We start from the raw sequence: 21,496 nt of genomic DNA on the forward strand, positions 1-21,496 counted from the left end.
CTTGAGTAAAAGGTAAACAAAAAAGGTTTCTAACTCTCAGAATATGAAACGTATTTGGTATCACCATCATTTAATCTGCACACATATTGCCAAAGTTGTGAATGTTTTTTTATGTGTAGCTTTGTATTTTGAAATTGAGCTCCTCATGTGACGTAATCAAGAAGCGCCCTCGTTTGTTACAGATGCCAATCCATTTGTGACATACACATTGTTCAAACTGTTCTTTGCTATCTGTCACCTAATAAATATATTGCGTTATATTGGTGTTTTAAGAACAACACTCAAAGTCAAACCTAGTGCCTAGTGGCCTACTGTTGAACTTCACATACATGTACCTCTGTTTAGTCAGCGCTATTGCACTTAATTCTTGTGTACTCGCCGTAAATGAACTTTACATTAGACATAGAAAATTGTCAATAATTCAAGCCCAACTTGTTTGTGTATTAAACCAGCAAACATACATCTTCGTGTCGCAATCCTGTCAGATGGTTAATAGGTAATCAATTAGAGCAGGCGCGGCAGTGTCCAGACGAAAGACTGCCAATATTTCATGGGGAAACTTTTCAATCCTGCCAGTTGAGAGTACCTTTATACAGATTGACTTGAGTCCACTTCCTGTAATGATTTAGCGCAAATCCCTCAAGATAAAGACTACAATTTGCCTCCATTGCCAAGTTGGATGTTTAATGTGATCACTTTGAAGTGTCAATTTGAATGCACTGGGTTCATATAGGGCCAATATTTGAATGTACGGCCCTGATGAATCGCAAGGTTTTCTTTTCTTGACAGGTGAATGTGAACCCAAGGTTCCTAGTTCGTACAAAACTTTTATTGGTCTCATACAAGAAGAGTTTAATCAGAAAGATACTGATTTGGGGAAATTGAGAAATTGTCTGGAGAGGGATTTGAACCTGTCACTTCAAAGTGAGGGCATGGTGGTGAGGGCTACACAACTGATTTGGGCTATCGACCTAAAATCAACTGCCACCAGGGCACATTGCTACTTACTCCAGGGGTTAAACAGGGCTACCCTTCTTCACAGTCCATTAGGATGTAGGCATGGGTATCATCAACTTTAGGGGCCTGGATGGTAAAACCATGGAGTCTATTTCTTGCTCCATGGTTAAATGCCTTGCTCAAGGGCACAAGTGCCATGACCTGGAATCGAACCCACACTCTGCTGCTGACAACAACATAGCTGGAGTACAGTGAACTAGACTACTCGGCTATGACAAGCCACATATTGATAAATGTTCATGTATTGATTGTTGTGAACAGTGTGTATCGGCTCATGTTTTATTAAGATACCCCTGGCTGTGCTTGAGATATTGACAGGAAAGATATGAGATCACAATGTAATGAGACACTTCAATAGAGGCCACCCCTATTCATTGAGTACTCTTGTGTATATTACACACCATAAATGTAACAGGTGCTACTCAACTGTGATATGTAAAATATTTCACACATGTCCAGAACGTGCTGTACACCTGGCTGCAGAAAATAAGTGTGATAATGACTATTGCATTAATGTCAGGTTAAAATTATAGGATGCATTTTCTGTGTTCTGTTACATTAATATAACCAGGTTTGGGATTTTTCAGAATTTTTCCTGATTTTTTCTCATTCTTGGTCTGCTACCCTGCAGGTGAACAAACAGTAAGAACTTTTTAAAAGCATTTGTAAATAATTGTCTCCCACTCCCCCTCCCCGTTTTGAAAAGAAAAATGTTAATAAATTAATTACTTGCATGCCTTCATATATATCACGACAGGGGTTTATCTCACGCTATGAGCCAACACTGTTACGAGAAACCCAATGAGCCTTGTAACTTCTTGCACTGCGGTTGATTAATACGCTGCCCCGTCGACAATAAAAACGCCTCACAGAATGCATGGAATGACAGGCAGGGCGTCTCTCCATGAGGGTGCGTGTCCCTAGCGATGTGGGGTCTCGATCAGGTTTGCTCTTCCCATCATTTGTAGGCTCTCATCAGTAACTAGACATCTGGGCTGTAATTGAATTAATTGTATACATGATGGTACATCTGTTAAGTCAACAATGGATCTTGAGTGTGTTGAACATCATCCCCTCTTCATCAACCCTAACTGACAGGCTCTCACCCCTGGCGTGATTGGATAGAGACCCATCTTTGTCGATTCACACAATTTTCATCATTATCAGAGCCCAATTGCATTAAGCTGATTAAGCACAACTATCCATGAGGCACAGAAATATGCTTACCAGAATAAGGTTACCAGCCAAAGTACCATTTGTACATGTTACTCATTACTGTGGAGTGAGTTATTAAATGGTCTCAACATTTGGACTAGCTGCTCTAGTCATTATTAGGACACTGAAGAGTGTGCGACATGTTGGGCTATTTGTAGAGCAGTCACTGCTCTGATTGGTTGAAAGTTGTTGAACATAGAGAGAAGTGAATTGGACATATTGTGAGGCAACTGTTTACAGAAGGGTGTAATTGAAGGAAGATGGTGAGAGGAAGAAGTGTTTCAGAGACGCAAGGGTTTCAGAGATACAGATATGTGAAGATCATGACGAGGATGAAGCAGTATTGAGAAGTCTTACATTAATCACAAACTCATGTAGAGAACCAATGATGATGATGATGGTGGCTTGACTTCATTCCTCTAAGCTTTGCTTTGTAAGTTATGGAGTGATGGGATTCAATGTTTCTCTGGATTTAATCTTCATAAGAAAGTTGAGATTACTATTGGTTCATCCCCACTCATGAGGAAGCAATTGGAAATACGGACATATGTGAAGTTGGAGACATGTGGTTTGTTACTTGAAGGTTGAAACATGTGATAAATGATTGCAAACGTGTAAGCAATCATTCAGGTTTTTTTTAATGTTTAATAATATTAGGATTACAATAGTCTAAGATTAATCTCAACAGATTGTATTGCCACATCAAGGATACAAATCAAGTCTCTGTTGTGTTTTTACCATCTCCATAAAGCCACATCACAGGGACCGGACACAGAAACCGTCAAACCTGAAGTTTTTGAAATCATCTCAGAATTTAAAGGTCATTCGAACGCCATACCTCAGTGAAACTGGTTAATGAAAAAGACAGATTGATGACTTGTTGTAACCTACCATCGTCTGTCTCTCTTTCTCATTTTATGCTCCAGCAAACCTCATTCATCAATCTTATCTTTCCTTTCTTGAAGAGGCAGTGTCAAGAAAGAGCATTGCTCTCTTGTAATAGTCAACTTCTAAAATAAATTTGATTTGTTGGCTTACCGTCAAAAAGCGCACTAATATTTTTAGTCTTCTTTTCTAAAAAATTAAATTTAGGTATATAGTAAGCAAAGAGTGAAAACCTGATTGGCGGTTTCCTCTTACATCTAAAACTCTAAACTTCTTTCCTTGTCTTCTCTCCATTGGGTTCTTGGTTAGCACAGTGATTAAGTTAGCATCACAACCAAAATAAATGAAATAAAATAAAAATAAAATTAGTTTTTTTCAGCCAACAAATCAATTTTATTTCTAGCCATGAACCATTGAAGTAAAATTTATTTTCAGCTTGCAACATCCAAAAACAATGTAACCTTGCAGATCATTTCTCATCTAATGTGATCAATTGCCGACCAAAATTGAATTCAATGTCAACCCAAGCTATAAAAAGAGAAGAAGCAGAAAAAGACTGTCAGCGAAGAGCAAAAGTCAAGCACAAAATAGAAAGAATCTAAAGACCCTGTTGTTGAATCTCTGAGAAACGTGATCTTAGAGAGGATTGTCAGACATCTCAGGCATTCTTACGGTCTCTCTGAGCCGTGACTTCCTGGCCAAGCTGAGGGATCAGCGCTGTGAGAGATCAATGTGATGACGGATCTAGCTTGGTCTAAACATTCAATAAGAATAGAAGCTATGCAATCTCCATATGCCAAGGTTAACTGGATCAGGCAATCAAATGATGAAAATCATTTATACATCTGTATTACGTACTGCATTTTTAATCAAACCCTTCTCGTCTTACATTTAAAAGTAATCGTGGATAGTGGATAGGGACTGAAAAACAAGAATGTGGGATTCGAACCATGGTCCTAAAAAGTCCAAGAAAGAGAACAAATCCTCTCCTCAAAGTTCTTCAACTTTCACGCCTGTGGAATGTAATAGTATAACCTTGCCCTTCAATTCAGGTAGGGGGGCTATCTTGACCTTCAAAAACAAAGTTAAAAAACCTTGTTATATAAAATTGGACATCTGGCCATCAAAGTCGATTATGACCAAACTGTTCAACTTGCTAGTGATGTCTGACACTGCACTAAATCATGGAGCAAGCTAGTTAACAAGACGATTAATGACTTATTTTATTGATTTCTAATAATACTTAGATTTGATGTCGTCAGAGAAATTTCACAATCAGAACCATCTTGAAGAGGTCAATTCTGAGGTCTTTATCACCAGTTTGATTGGGATGCAACCTTTTATTCATTGACCTTTGAATTGAACCTATCACCTTCTCTTGTTAGACGGGGCTTGATCTTAGTCATGCTCTCCACTAAAGTTAACCATCTTTAGAATCCGAGGAATGTCCACGCATCAAGATTTCCTCTCAGTCTTTCTCCAGCTCGAGATTTTGTTCTTAGTTTTTTCTGATGGAGATTCCAACATGTGTTCTCGCTAGTGTTGTTGTGCATTTGTCACGCTGGTCGTTGATAGAGGTGGCAGCGGAAAGACCAAGGCCGGAGGAACGTGCCGACGAGGGGTTTGAATTATTTGTGCTGGTCAGAGGAGATAGTTCTCGAGCATCTGTAGGGGGGGGGGGGGGGTGCTGATGCAAAATACTGCATTAACAGGAAAGAAGGCTGAAATGTTTTTTCGGATGTGAACTAGCTGTGAAAGACGTACATTGAACATTGACATGACTTGGGCAACATTTAACAATTTTGTATCGTTCCAAATAATAAATAACCAAATTAGAAGACTCTGTATATTGCGTGAATCTCCAGATTTATCATCAGAACATATACAACAAAAAGGAATCACCGAAAAACAATTGCCTGGGACTTTATTTCAAAGCATTGCAAGAACCTTAAAGGCAGTGGACACTAATGGTAAATGTCAAAATCCAGTCTTCTCACTTTGTGTATCTCAACTTGTACATGAAATAACAAACCTGTGAAAATTTGAGCTTGATTGGTCGTCGGAGTTGCGAGATAGCTATGAAAGGAAAAAACACCCTTGTGATTTCGAGACCTCAAGTTCTAAACTTGAGGTCTCGAAATCAAATTTGTGGAAAATTACTTCTTTCTCGAAAACTACACCACTTCAGAAGGAGCCGTTTCTCACAAGGTTTTATATTATCAACCTCTCCCTACTACTAGTTACAAATTAAGGTTCTATGCTAATAAGTATTTTGAGTAATTACCAATAGTGTCCACTGCCTTTAATAAAGATGCAAATAGAAGCAGGTCGGCTAAATAAACCAGTTACTACTTGAGACAAGATCACTTTGAGAAAACGTTGTTCTAGTTAGCGAAGATCACTTGACATTCTCTGAAGCGATAGGTTGTCTGACAATGCAACATTAGCCAAGACCTATTACAGATGTGAAAGATGAGGAAAAGCGCACAAGATCAGGAAACAGTAGTCTTGTTTCCGAACAGCGAAAAAAAGACAAGATCATTTTTAGATAAAAAAATAAAATAAAGTTGCTACAGTTACACTAGTACGGTTTCCTTGATCAAATCTTTGTTTCTGGGTCCCAATATAAAGACTGTGAAATCAGTTGTATCTGAGGCAAAACTTTAAAGAGTCTTAGTAGAAACGTCGCTCTACAATTATCTGCTTGACAAAATTGACAAGGACACCAGTCATGGACACTAGTCACTTAATCATACTTTTTGACACACAGTTGCTACCAACAGTTTGTCTTTCTATTTTTTATTAAAAACCAACGTGCATGACATGTTATTATGTTCTCTGTTAACACTATTACATTCCTTCCAATGCAGTAATCATTTCAATCAAAACCATCTTTCTTTATCCTTTCTGAGATCACAGGGTTAGAATCAAATAAATACATTTTGGTTCAACTTCGGTGAATGAAAATACTCAATGATCTGTGGAGTAGCAGCTCATTTCATTTTGCCTTTATTAAAAAAATATCGAAAAAAGTGTTGAAGTTGTCAAAGTTTGAGTGATGAACATTTTTATAAGAGATAAAGGGTTGCAGCGACTGCTTAATACTTCTTCTCAGTGGGAATTTGGACCCTTTGTCGGCAAACATAGCACCACATCAGGAATAAGTTATCATCTAGTCCATGAACCTGGAACTCTTTGCAGAATCCTTTGGTTACTAAAATCTAGTTTACGAAAAATTCTTTATAAGCTTGGTGGTTTTACACTGCTTTTGTTTTACTGAGATCCCACGGTGTGCACTGACCTTTCAATTCTAGACGATTCCTAACTTGAACAAAAGCGTTTTTTACTCCCAGAACAAAAATGTATGTCTGCCAGTTGGATCCCATACCCCTACCCCCTATAAAAAGAACATGCCCACACCAACTCCCCTGCCCCAGATTCACCCATTCTCTCTTCAAAAATCCCCACAGAGACTGAATAAGTCCACAGTCAGTATCATCCAGGTGACCTTTTAGGCAATAATTCCTCAGTGTCATGTCTTGGTTAGTCACTTAAATAAGTAAGTTAAGTACACACTTGAGACCCCCTTTAATCTCCCCGAGAGTTTCCTAAAGCTGCTGATGGTCTCCCCCCCCCTTCCCCACACCCTATGCTGGGTTCCCACCTAGGATAAATTACTCTAAACACGCCCATTAACCATCAAGTTCAATATCACATGCGGAAAGATTCAATGATGAACAAATTAAGATTAGATAAAAGTACGTGTACCCTTTTCTCCGCATTCTAATACTAACACAGAGGTTTCTATTTGTTGAGTTTTACAAGCTACGGTTTCGTGTCTCATGAAAGGAATTTAATAGGGTCATTTACTAGGATCAAAGACTTAATGGAAAGACCAGGAAATAATTGTTATTAAGCGTGTGGTAGGCTGGGAAATTGCGTTTGCACCAAGTGCGTGGTGATAATTCTTAATGTAGAAAAAAAAGTAGTTGGGAATAGTGCAGTGACATTGAAGAAGGATTGTGTTATGATTGATGGGCTTAGCTTTCATAAGTAACTTGTATGATTCAATTATTGACTGACTTGGTTTAATGCTGTTTAAAGTGATTGCTGTATAATTAATCAAGACGAATGGTTGGAGCATCCTTGATGGATATTTAATGGCAGAGGTTTTTTTAAGGGAGATGTAGAATGCTGTAAATATGTTTGACCGTTAATAATTTGAAACATATGATTTCAACATTTCATTTTAATTCAAAATAAGATCATTGCTTACAGCTTTCATTTGTGTTAGTAACATAAAAATATATAACTCAAATATACAGATATTAAATAACAAGACTTGCATTTATGGGAGAAGAAAGAGCCCTAACCTAGAAAGATCTTGTTTCAGAAAATGTCTGAGCATCAAATGAGAAGCTTTTAAAACGGAAACCAGATTGTTGTTTTAAAAGAAAAGCCAGAGGAAATCAAGTTTCTGGTTTGAAATCAAGTTTTGTAAATTGTTTTGTTTATATACAAATTTTAAGAGTATTTCCGCCTGTGATCGGAATACATCTGCAGTTAATTTGTGTGTTCTAATGTTTTTGATTTAAAACTGAATAATGAAACAGGAAGTGCCATTGGCAAGGACAGAGTAGATACGTCATGAGCAACGGAGAATACTTGCTTCATATTTAGAGTTAATCATCTTTAGATTAAAGCATCCTTGCAAATGAATAAGGGATTCTTCTCTTTGTGGCCGTGAGTGCTAATTGACCAAAACAAACTCCACCTTCAAGTTCATCACATTGTCTGCTTCTACCCAATATGCTTCATGCCTTATGAGTATACATTATTAGAAATAAATTGCCTTGTTGATTTTGTGTTTTTGCTTTTTGATTTTTACAGATTCATGATTGGCCGGGAGAAAGACAGTGAGAACAGTGAGGTAGCCCAGCTGATTTCCCAGTCGCTTCAGCACGACAAAGCAATGAGGGAGACTACTCCAGTACAAAGCCCCTCCGAGTCAATGGTATGGCCTTATAACTACAACAGCTATAGCCCCTCCTCTCTTTTCAGACGAGCCAATGGCTTTGTGAGTATACTGTCACATGTGGCATGATTGACTGGCCTGTGGATGGTAACCGTGGTGACATGCTGGTGATGTATTATGGACCTTGTCTTAATGGATTAAGTTCTTAAATGTGATGGTTTTTGTATTATTTTGTAGGCATGCTTTGATGTCGTGGTTTTATGAATGTCTTTTGGTTGTGCATGATATCTTGTAACTCTATCGGAGCAAAGTTGTATGGAAACTTAGACAGCTATTGATATTAAAATTTAGTATCAACCAAACTCTTGTAACTGTTAGCAAGAAAACAATTTGAATCTGAAAAAAAAAAAATGCATTGTAAAGTGAATGACATTGCTTGTCAGTTATTCCTTCTTTTAGTAGACAATATTACCAATCTCAAAACAAGGTGTCTTAAAGAAATGAGTCCTTTAAATGACCCAATGTTACCTTGGTTTTGATATATTTCTATGTTCCTGAGTTGGTTTGCCAAGAGTACACATTGTTTGGTGGTAGTTGGTTGATCGGAGGGAGCTTGATGCGGAAGACCCAAAGTCAATGATGGAACCTAAGAGCCATAGATTTAAAAAGATGATGTTGTGCATGTGTATGTAAGCCAATTACATGGATGGTTAATAGCTTGTTTAATTCTGTGTAGTGTCAGGGACCATTGGGGGGGGGGGGGGGGGTCATACATCCTTGAAAGCATGGCACTAGTCTCAATAGAAAAGAACTTGTACCAACAAACAAATGTTTCAATTCCGGGGTTGAACATTGACTAGAGCGGAATTTGAACCAACAACTTCCTGTTTAACGTGCCAGCACTCCACCAAATGAGCTACTAGCCCATGTTGGTAGTTTTTTGTGTGAAATCAAGTCGGTTTAAAGTGTCTTGCTTTCCTTTTAATTGTATGGTGTAGTTTGACGAAAAGAGGGCCCCAAAGGATCAGCTGGATTGTCAACTCTCATTAACTTTAATTAAAATTAATAGATAAACACTTGTATTAATTAATCATTTTTGCCCCCCACCTGGCCTTCTTTCCCCATGGTAGCTCTCCCCCCAAGAAGACGATATCGAGCTGGGTCTCCCTGGTGAATCGTCTGATGGTGATGAGGACAGCCAATTGGTCGTGGATACCTTTGACCTGGATGAGAGTATGAGCAGTGATTCAAACAGCAAGCCAACTTCACCCTCGTCGGATTTAGCTCCGGATCAAGCCGTTATTGATATGAGGATTAAACTGAAAGAGGCTCAGTATAAGAATGCTGTGGCAGAGGCTGAGATTGCTAAGCTCAAAATACAGGTAGGTGGTTTGTTAACACCCTCAGGTTTGGAATTGCACGGAGGCCATGGCCCCTGACGCCCCTGCTCTAGGCCTTGGTGTCCTTTGGTGCAAAATGAAAATGGCCTTGCCCTCTCAAATATGAGATTCCACTTCTGCACCCTTCCTACCTTTAATAATAAAAATAATAATAGTAATAATTAGGTTCTTATAGTGCACAAATCCTAGGTGCATGACTTGCAATCACAAGGTTTTGGGTTTGAATCCTACCAAATGAACCTCTGATTTTACAATGACTAGAATAAGTATTGTCTTCACTGAATCAATTTATTGATTTGTCCAACTCATAATCATAGACGTTAAAGCAATGTTTGTATGAGAGAGATTGGCTGTTGTCAGCTTGGTGTTTATATCCCTTAGTGGAAGTTTGCTTATAGTTCCCTGGACGGGAAGATCATAGAGACAAGACAGCAGGTAAAATGCAGTCTTAAGGTTTAGCTAGAATCTGTCAAATTGCAACATTATTAAAAAGAATACCAGCTTCTTTATCAAATGGACGCCCATGAAATTGTACAAGCCTTAACTCATGGATAGGCTCTGCAAGCCTACATTGAAACCCCAGTCGGATTTAGACTCATGTGGGGGTGAGGAGGGTTAATAATCAAATGTCAGAAGGTGTAAGAGTTTAAGAAAAGGACGAGTTGCTTCAATTTTAAGGGACATGTGAAGGACACACTTAACGATCAATCTACTCGGACCAGCTGCAGCTTGAGTTCCCATCTGCAGTTCTTCTACCTGTTAGAAATTAAAATTGGCCGAGGACCTTAAAGGTAGAATCATGGAGGGGGTGGTGGGGGTGGGGTGTAAAGTACCCACCTATCATGCTGTTAAAGAATTGTCCTAGACCCATTTTATATAATTGCAAGTTAGATTTTTTTATTGCCGCCTCAAAAATGGAATGGAGAAACAAGGACATTTCAATTGGAATTTTTTTAACAATCACTGGCAAGGAAAAAGAGGACATGCTGGTTGATAATTTGGGTGTTTACTGCAAGACGTGATCAATGTTCACTTTTAAACATTCGATGAACTAAAATCATTGTATGTGACATAAATGTCACAGAAAATTTATTGGTTGACGTGGGTGGCTTATCGCTAGACATGCCGTAGGCAGAGATTAATGAACAGTATGTATTCCCTCTTTTTCAATTAAGGCTCCTTCTACCTGTTGCCTGGAAAAGAGAAATTGGTTAAAAGAAAACAGTAGTTCAATGTAGTAATTTTTAAAGAGTTTTTAAAGGCGTCTGGGCCAAATTTGGTAGAGGTGCAAATGATAAGTAATAGTATACACTTCCCCCCCCCCCCCCCCCCCCTCAAGACCAAATAGTCTGGACCTCTCTCTGAAGGGATAAGGCCCCTGTTTCAGCTACTTATAACTTTTATAGCTTGAGTTAATCTTTATGGTTATCCAGTCTCTGTTTAATATTTAGATCCTATCGCTTCACCATAGATTTGAATAACTTCTTAGAAGGGGCTTTGGGAAATGAAATTGGGTTATCATTCCTCACAATCACCCTGAAACAACATCCACGAACACCCTCTGGTCTTTCAAACCTCTTCATTAACTTCAGACACTGATAATGTTGAACTAGAAGGCCGCCATTTGAACTTGAGAAATTTCTCATTTAAAAAACATTATAAAAAACATTTAAAAAACATTATAAATAACATTATAAATTTATAATGTTTTTTTTCTCCTGCAATAATAATGCACTAAGTTTTCCAGCTTGCCTTGTGAACAGTTAAGACTGTTTCTTGGTATATGTAGGGATTGCTCTTTTACCAAGTTTGATCAGAATTCGTAACAATATTCCAAGTACTTAATCATTTAGTACAGATCACGTCTTTGGATGAGTTCACTTTATCAGTCCTCTTAACAAGAATCTCGACTCGTTTGGAATTGATTGAAGTCGCTGAGCAGAGATTCTGTGTCACCAAGCCCGGTAGGGTTGTTGATTAGGGTAACGTCGGAGGTGGGGGTTATATGCATTTGGAGTAAAAGATTCTATATGCCTCTGGAGGATTCGTGATTCTGATAAGGAGGACAATCTTTATTGCGATGTGGTTTTTTGTTGTTTACATCTGTAATGATGTGGTGGTTTGAATTATTTATCTCTGGTTGCTAGAGGGATTGACTGAGCTCTAGGGCCAAGTCATTTGCAATTCATGCTTAGATTGGACGGAGTGTAATCTTACTAACTCTGGACTCCAAAAAGTACTCGACTCAAGTAATTTAAGGTTGCTCTTTTTTCACATAATTAAAACAATGGCGTGTCTAGGTTGAGCGGTTCAGTGCATTGGACTCAAGTTTTGGTGGCTGAGTCATCAGGGTGCGGGTTCGAATCACGGTTATGAAACATGAATCCTTGAACAAGACACTCTTACTGCTCCTCTTCACTCGGTGGTAAAAGGGGTACCTGTGTGTATGTATCCTAAGGGGCAACTTGTAGTTTATTTGGAAGAAGTCTCTAGAATTCCGATTGTTGAACTTTAGGAAGTTTCTGCAGACACTGATTATTTAGCGTGTGCTTCTTGTCCAACTTTCTTATTGCTCCATTTCCTGAAACTTGGGTTCGTGAAACACAAATACAAACATGATGATGTGTACACGTTCCATATGATATAGATCTTATTAATCTAGGGAACATGAAAATGCCCATTTGATTAAAAACATTTATCTTCAGTCAAAGCATCCTGGCCTGACAGTTCAGATTGTTGTTTGACGATGTCAGACGTTACGATCAATTTAAACTGTTTACTTATCTGGTTTTTCAGAATGTCACATCTCACATAAAAGAACTTTCAAAAGTGTAACCGCAAACCATACTAGATTTTGAGTTGCTATATGCTTTGAGTTAAAGTTAGAATTCAAAATAAATATACATAATTAGAATGGGTGCCAATGCCATATTACAAAACACTAAAACGACTTTGTAGGGATTATTGAGTATTTCTGTCTTTTTATTATCATATTTTTTAGAATGTGTCCTTGAAGGGAATTTCTCACTTTAATACCTGAACTATCTGATCTTACAAAAATAAGTAGATCAGGGAAATATGCCCAATTTGTGTGAGTAAAACATGATGTATATAAGGACAGCTTTCTGGATCAGAACATGCCATGTAGTTTGCGCCTAAACATCCAGACTTCTCAGACAGACGGCCCGAAAGGATTTTTTTCTTCAGGAGAAACTGATTGAAGCAACTCTCTCAGCGTGACAAACACTCGTCCGCGAATTGACCTATTTCAAAGTCTCAACAATTTGTGTTTGAACCATCTGGATTTTCTCAACAATAACACTCCGAGCCAATAAACATGGTTGATAAAATCTCTCAAGAGATATTAAAACGGCAATAACTTGTGATGGTTTTAGAACTGATTTTTTTTTGCTGAGAACAGGAAAACAAATCTGGAAGAGGGTGTGTGTTGCCTGCTGTGTATATTTTTTATTTTATACCCCCCCCCTCCAAATCCATTAGGACTTTGTGGCCTTGCCGTAGATACACCAAAAAAAGAAAGCATAGTTGGAAATTTTGCTTCAAATATGACAAGTCTGTTTATATTAAAGGTTATTGGTGATGAAAAATGTTTTTTGTTTTTATCTCAAAGCATACTTTTTTTAAACTTACTGAACATTGCACATTTCCCCAATGCTTGAATTTGTATAATGCTTTTGTGAGATGGAAGTTGTGTCAATATAATAGCGTTCATTTTTGTAATACAATGTAACACCAAATCTCTCAAGAAAAAACTCTCTGTGCAAAATTGTTGTATTTTGACACCTTTTGCCTCTGTGTGTGAATCCAGGCACTTTCAAAATGTGTGTGTATTATAAAAGCCCATTTAGGAGATATATATACGTGATTGTTGCATCAACAGAAGAATATGAAAATACACAAACCAAAGGGGAAGTATTAACAGCTGCTTTCATGTTTTCTACCAATTTTGAATCACCTAAATTTGTATGAAATTGAAGTTGACTGTGAAGTTGATTGTATGACGCATAAAAGAGGATGGGATAGCTTTTTTTATCTGTTGTCAGAAACCAGGGATGAAATAACCCTTTAAATGAGAATTGGTCTCCTTGTTGTGAAGCTGAGCAGACGTCTTGTAGTTCCACTTTTCTTGTTTTTAGAAAGCATCGATCTGTAAAAGAGTTGTATCAAATCTAGCACGCAATATAGGATTTGACATTCATCCCACCTTATCCAGCACGTGCAGTAATTTAATGTGATCCATCCCAGTGGAAAGCTACAAAACAAACCGCAGCAACCCCTCGACAAAAGCAAATAAATAACAAACAGCACCGACTCCCCCAAACACGTAGCTGCAAAATATTTTGAAAATGTCAAATCCATTTCTCCAAAGGGAATCTGCCCATGGTTCTTCGCCATGTCCTGAAATTATCTTTTCCAAAACAAAAAATCAATCCTCCTGCAGCAAGAGATCGTGCTTCTTTACACTCTCTGGGAATTTAGCGAGGGTCCCCGCTAGACCAAGTTTTCTCACATGCCCACTCTTGACTAATGAAGGCTGCTGTATGTACGCCTACTCGAAAGGTGCCCATTAAGGACACTTAACCACCCCCTCGCTACTATTAGCCAATGGTACCTTACTCGATATCATGCTCTTTTCATCACTGACTTTTGACGTCTTTAACATCAGCCCTTTTTTTCTTTTTCTCCAACTACTTCATGACCAGATGAGACCAAACTTTTAAACACGGTCTCTGCTTTAGACTTGAAATCAGTCAACACTAGAATAGAAGGTGAAAATTTAATAATGTAGGTTATTTTTTTCTGTGAAAGATTTGTATGTATTTCCCCACCTTCATCAGCCTATTCATACAAATCTCATAAGTTGTCTTAATTCCTCATTTTGGAATTGTTCAGAGTTGCTGTCCAAATTATAAAGTGATAGAATTAAAGAGACAATGTAGGATCTTAACAAATCTTCAAAGAAGTTTTCGAAATTTCAGTGATGTTTTGGAAACAGTTTTCAATCAATCTGGCTCACTCATCCTCATTAACTGACTACACCATAGAAGTAGGTTACCTACAACTATAAATCCTGGTGCAAGATCTTCTGTGTTTGAGTTGTCACAATTTACCCCCAAGGGTTGCTATCATCCATGTCAACACATAGGGCAGATTGTGTTTAAGAGTGGTTTCGTGAAGGATAGTGCCCTCTCTTGTGTGATAAATCAAAATGAAAAGGTAGTGTCCAAACATTAGCTACAACTTACTTAATAATTTGAGCATCTGCATGTGAGGAATAGAATTTTTTTTCGCTTCCAAAAAGGGAAGCCGTAAGTTCACCAAGTTGAGGCAGCCCACATACTAAAAATAAATGCCATAAGTACACTGACTTAAAGACAGTGGACACTATTGGTAATTGTCAAAGACTAGTCTTCACAGTTAGTGTATCTCAACATATGCATAAAATAACAAACCTGTGAAAATTTGAGCTCAATCGGTCATATGCGAGATAATAATGAAAGAAAAAACACCATTGTCACACGAAGTTGTGTGCTTTCTGATGCTTGATTTTGAGACCTCAAATTCTAAACTTGAGGTCTCGAAATCAAATCCGTACAAAATTACTTCTTTCTCGAAATCTGCGTCACTTAAGAGAGAGCTGTTTCTCACAATGTTTTATACTATCAACCTCTCCCCATTACTCGTAATCAAGAAAGGTTTTATGATGATAATTATTTTGAGTAATTACCAATAGTGTCCACTGCCTTTTAACAAAATGCATCATTGTGGATATTTTGTTTTTTCTTTTCTTTATCCATGCACTGACAGTTTCCCTTAGAATTTGTTCACAAATTTCCTTGTGGAGCACCCCAGTCTTTAGAATTTCCCTATGGAGATCTTTTATTTGGTCTCCATAAGACACAGTAAACAAGCACACATTTTAAAAATTATTTAGTTGTGTGTGATAAAGTCAGGAAAGAATGTTAACCTGTGAAGTATTTATAAGTAAAGTGGGTTGGGGGCGTAGCACTCTTTCCGGAAGGAGGGGGCGTTTGTACTTAGCCAGGTACATCCATCTACCATGGGAGAAAAGCAATGTGGGAGTCCTAGAGACAATTGGGAGCAACCCTGGACAACTTTTAAATATTTTTCACTTCTTCCACAGTTTGTTGTTGGCAATTGCCTCAAGGTTGCCAGGTTTCCTTGTGTTCTTGAAGATGAGTTTTTGGAAGCGTTGGAGGTGCTCTCACATTAGTCAACATATGCTTATGCAGAATACGCATTTAGTGTTATTTCAATATGTTGTCACCTGTCTTAAGTTAATATTGCCTGGCTGCCCAAACTGATACACTATAGGTGTTTGTAGTGAAAAATGTGACATCTAAATGAAACTAGGTTGTCATTTGTACGCGTTGGTCAAGGCAATGGCAATCCTTCACACAGGTCACTTTTAGTTTCCCCCTTCACTTGTAAAATCGTAATGCCAATGATGATGAAACAATGTAGCGTTTAGCAGCACCAGGCTTATTAGTAACCAAAAAGATAATTTTCTTTCACCATGAGAATGCTGTCAAAAACTAATGCCACAGAACTTTATCAGTACTAGCATTTTTATGTTTTGGTGGGTTGGGGGGTTTCTGGGGGTGGGGTTGGGCTGAGGGAGAGGAAGGGTTGAACAAACAATTTCAGAATGTTGGAACACCTAATAAACCAAACTGCAGTACCTTAAGTCATTGGGTTAGGGTTGATTGGGGGGGGGGGGTTGACAAACCTTTGCCTCAAAACTGTCTAGAAGTTGCCAAGTACTCACCGAAATGAAGAACCTGCACTTTGCCTGACCGTCTATGTTTGTTATTTGTGCCGATACTATTGATAGTCTGTATGGGTTTTAAAAACCCTTGAAATATAAAACTTGGGAGGTACAGGGGGATGCCGCTATATCAAGACCAAGGGGAGAATCTTAGGCCCTGGTGAACCCCTTCTCTAATATGGTTCAATTGAAACACATTCATGATGATAAGGAGCTTGTAAGGAGATTTTGTGTGACTTATCTGACTCTGGGGACATTAACAGCCGCAGTAGCATAGAGGTGTTTTTTTTTTTTCAAGTCGTGCCGTTTGGGGCGATATCAGTTTTCCATTTAAGTTTGAGTTGTTGTTCACCAAGTGGCAGAGATGTTCTATTAATGCAACAGATAGTATTATGATGATAATCTGTGGGCCATCTGAACATATTTTTAGCATCAATCATCCTGGTATTTTATGAATTCCATTTCTAAATGATTCTTTCCAGTCCTATTCATCCAGGGACCTCCACTCTACTCCTCCACTCGAGGTTCCCGTCTTTCCATAATTCTGAACAAATTGCTGCACATTGATTCGGTCGCCCACAGTCTGGTAACTGAACACGCAAAGCCTCTCACGTTTGGAAGATCACTTTCCAGGATCATAAATCTTCCCCGGGAAATGATATGCTGTATTCTCTCCAATATTTAATTCATACTGAATTGCAATAATTGCGAGTCAAACATCCAATTGTAATTGAATTGTGGTACGATTGTGTATATCATATTCAGAGATGTTTACTGTGCAGGAAGAAGCCTTCAGAATAATGTCGGGTGTTGATGATAAATAGTCTGCTAATGGGTTATTGCTGAGTGCTCAGACCCTGAATTTCTCTCTCTCTCTTTTTTTATTTTTTTTTTATTTTTTTTTATTTATTTTTTATATTTTTTTTTATATAAATATAAATACTGATGTAAGATATGTGGTATGATAATAAAAACCCTCTGAATATTTGATTTCTAGGAGACACCAAGACAAGGAAGGACCTTGGACAGATTGTCGTCATGGCAAAGCCATCTTCATTCTTTCATTCGTACAGTGAAGCGCAGACGTCTCACACTTTGTCAAAACACCTCGGTCCTTTTTTCCTTGGTTTGAGCTGATATAGACGCGTTCCCCCACCCCGTCCTCTATACCCTGGTCAATCTAATGGATGCCGATATGTGGGGATCCTTTCAATGTTACTCTATTGCTCCATTTTCTAAACAATTGTTCTGCGGGGTACACGTTAAACACAGAAAACCTTGTGGAGAAGCATTGCTGCACTGTTTTAAAGAATGCCCACCCACCCTAACAAGTGGCTAGTATGAGCTGAAGAAAACACAAACAAACTGTACCACTCAATTCATGAATGTAGTCATGCATCTCAGAATGTAGCACGCCTAATCGGAGACAAATTCCTGGATAATGACTATCTTGAAAAGGCATCATATCACTAAGCCAAATTCTTGGAGAGAGGAAAAAGTCCGACTCCTGTCAGAGTTATCACCTAGTCGTGAGGTTACTGACACAGTTTCAATCTGAGGTGAATCTCAAACGATGTTGCAAGGTTTACTTAGTGAAGAATTTGCTTGGAGGATGGTTTAGGCATCTTACGATTGTGGAATCCACTTGGATTCAGTTTTTCAGATGCCTACTGGCCCTCTTTACCTTTAAAGTGGGAGGAGAACTAGGTGCCATAACCTTAAAGGTGAACTACATCTTAACAGACCCGTCAAGGTGACTAGCTCCCTCCTTTTTGACTTCTGTGAACCCAGCATGCAGGTTTTGATTGCTTTATCTGAGGCTGGCTGGTGGAATACCTCGGTATTTTGAAGACAATTGATCATTTGAAGTTTTTTTTTTCGACTCTAATTGAAACTATCAATGATTTGTGTTGTTACCTTTAATGATGATCCCAGTGCCTAATGCATTAACTGCCCATCTCCCGCTAAATGTCACCAACTCCCAAGGTACTCAGAGCAGCCTACTGCACCCTTCTTTTCGCTGAATACAGGACCCAGTCTTAGGTTGATAATATTTCACTGGAAGTCCACTGTAACACTTGAGAGCTTAAAGCTCTCTGAAGTTGTCAAGTCACAAGGTGATAGCGCAAGATTGCAAGAGGCAGTCTTAATGGCTTTGAACTTTAACAAGAATCTCACGGCATCGAGGGGGCTTCCCCCGTTTAATGTATGATTATGAGATACATCTTTCTTTCTACTCTCATTGATTACAATTCACAGAATCCACGTCTTTGAACACACTTATTGTAACCATTAAAACCTAATGTTTTTTAAGTGCTTGAGGCCGGTTCATCCCACTATATGATATCTCATACTACCCATATTACTTGATGCACTATTTCCAGCTGGTTCACTTACATGTACAATACCTGACTTAAGGAGTAAACTCTGAGTGGGTTGGATATACACACATGTTGCTTCAAAGTGCACGTATACTTTTAGTAAATCAATGTGCTGTCTGGTTTGGCATGTACAGTACTGTGCGCCATTCAAGTATCTTCTTAAGAAGCTGAATATAAGTCACATACATTGTATCATGGAGCAATGAACAGAAAGCAACATAGAGCAATGAATTTCAAAGTATGGGTCACAACCCAAAAGCTTATCGCGAACAAATTTAGCCAAACCACTCCAGAAGCTCTCAAATTTATTGGAACACTAATGACTGCCTGACAATCGATCTATCATCATAATCCAAATATTTGTTTTTTCCTTGACTTTTGTTATTAGTTCCGTGCAATTACACTTAAATGACTCGTACATGATGATATAGCAACCAGCTGAAACATTTTCAACAGAAAGAAAGGGCAATTGCTTTAATGAGACACTCACTCCAGTGAGATGTTGTTCAATTTCACCGGTGTTGTTCTGCCTTGCTTCTCAGAATTTTGTCTCTAAAAGCTGTTCAAAACTAAAAGTGCAGAATCATAAGAATTGTGGATATCTTTTTCCCCGCAAATTATCTTTGACATCAAATACACTTTTCAACTTAAAAACGTCTTTACATTGATAAAGTAGAAGTCAAGATGTGCAGGACTGGAGGAAACAAGTCAATTGCTTTCACATTAGATCCTTTAAGTCCTTTATCCGGGTTGAGGCAGACTGAAATGAATCTAGCATACCTATATCTATGTAATCATACAAACCTGATATGACATGTAGAGCTCATTGAGAGTAATTCTTATAGCTTAATCAAGACTTGGGTCATTGGACGTCCAAGGTTGCACCAAATCTTAGCAGATGAATATTGTTTCTTGACACAGAGAGTAGCAGTTCTCATACTTAATACAAAGTCTCAGGCCTCGATTTCGTAAAGCTGCTAAGCACAGAATAGTATTGCTTAGCCGAAACAGGTTACCAGCCAAAATAACATTAAGTCTAAATGGTCGTGGCTCGGGCCCCACTCAAATGTTTGCTTAGAGAAGAAAATTGTCAATTAGTGTTTTCTGCTTTAACAGCTTAAAGACATTGGGCCCAGGTACAAGAGATTTTTAAGAATTTATTACTTCATTTTCTTTTTAAATCCTTTTTTTTTTTGGTCCTAGTTTCTGTTAAAGAAAAGGTCAATTCAAGAAGAAAATATAAATAAGACGGACTAGTTTTATTTAAAGACACACACACCGTCCATAGACAATTTAATTTCTCCTGAAAATGAAACAAATCGAGACATACAAGGTTTGTAGGGAACACAACATCAATTGCTTTGAGAATATTTTTACATCCCTTTAGGGGCAACAGGATGTTTTATTTAATTTAATATACAGATTGAGCGGGTATCAATAGATGTTGGCCATTCGAGAAGATTTCCCATGATATGATCACAGAGAGCCCTTGAATGAAATAATGAAGTGAGATTTTCTAGAACTTTTTTCCCAAAGTGAATTTATGATTAAAGGGAAACCTTTGAGTTCTTGAAAGGAAAAATATAGTATGGCAATTTTTAATGAAATAAAAATCTGAAAATTTAGTGTTTCCTTTCAAATAAATTGGTCTGGTAACCGTACTACATTATTAATATCTCAGGAGTAACCTGATAGTCATATATCAGCTTCTTTCATTGTACTTCTTCAAAGAAACAGAAAATATTCTTCCTAACTGTGATTCATTTATGGTTACTTGTCAATTTATTCTTTGAAGTTTACTAGAAAGAAAGAAAAACAACTTTGATAAAATATGCTACAGTGAGTGTAACTGATGCTTTCTGCTTGACCTAAAAACACAAAATAATCCTTCAATCTTCAAACGACAGCTCAAGACTCATTGCTTCAAACGGGTGGGATTCTAACCCACAACCTTTGCAGTTAATATTCTTTATCCCTGATGCAAACTTCCAACTTCTGTTATTATTAACTGTATCCTCCTCCTATTACTGTCTCTCTCTTTAGGTGATGCAAGCTCAGGGATGGGAAGCTGAAGAGACGAGACTCAAACACCAGATTGAGATCCAAGACAAACGGCTCTCCCTCTTGGACGACAAACTTGAGAAGACGCAATCTGAGATCACAGAGGTCAGACGCCTCCTAGAAGAGAACCAGAATCAGTACTCCATCCTCGATAAGAAGTACCACAAGGCTAAGAAGCTCATTAAGGACATGCAGAACAAGTAAGTCGTAAAGATGGAACATATTAGGGCTTACTTGTTCATCAACCCTTGTTGAATCCACACACTTGACTTCAGCCTTTGCGTTTGTCAGTAATCTGTTAAACATTCCCTTTTGCCATGGGGCTTTGAACAGGGTCACTGTTCATAGATCTTCTGAAGCAGAAAATAATGCTTAAAATGTTTAGCCTAGCAAGAATGTGCAGGACACCAGTCAAAAATGGGACATTTTTTTGAAGAAGAACACGGTGAGATATGAGGCGAGTCGTTACAAATCAACCCAAGCCATCAAAATGATTCTGTAAATTTGATGTTAACATCGAAACGTTTCTCAAGAACATGTGAAATCGTCATTTCACAAATCATCCTAAATGTTAACCTAAGTAGGTTGATTTCTATTCCTCTGGATGTGTTGTTTTTCTTCCAAATGGGCAAAACATATTTTAGAACAAGAGCTAAACTGACCACATGATATTTAAAGCCATTGGCCACATTCTTCTGATGTATTTTGGGTACATCAATGTGTATTTGTGGATTCATTTTATTGGATTTAC

The 21,496-nt window shown here is 38.1% G+C and overlaps 1 protein-coding gene across 6 annotated transcripts in view; it reads left to right on the forward strand.

The window, feature by feature from the left end:
- LOC139939373 (uncharacterized) overlaps nucleotides 1-21,496 on the forward strand; it is a 179,335-nt gene that overhangs the window by 133,586 nt on the left and 24,253 nt on the right. For 5 of the 6 annotated variants that reach the window (XM_071935197.1, XM_071935199.1, XM_071935198.1 and 2 more), the window contains exons 7-9: nucleotides 8,008-8,194; nucleotides 9,223-9,474; nucleotides 20,728-20,945. In XM_071935197.1, coding sequence (XP_071791298.1) covers nucleotides 8,008-8,194; nucleotides 9,223-9,474; nucleotides 20,728-20,945 — 657 coding nt within the window. The remainder of the gene's footprint in view (nucleotides 1-8,007; nucleotides 8,195-9,222; nucleotides 9,475-20,727; nucleotides 20,946-21,496) is intronic. The other variant, XM_071935201.1, reaches the window with a different exon arrangement.

Source organism: Asterias amurensis, chromosome 7 (assembly GCF_032118995.1).
Source record: "Asterias amurensis chromosome 7, ASM3211899v1".
Classification (NCBI taxonomy): Eukaryota; Metazoa; Echinodermata; class Asteroidea; order Forcipulatida; family Asteriidae; genus Asterias; species Asterias amurensis.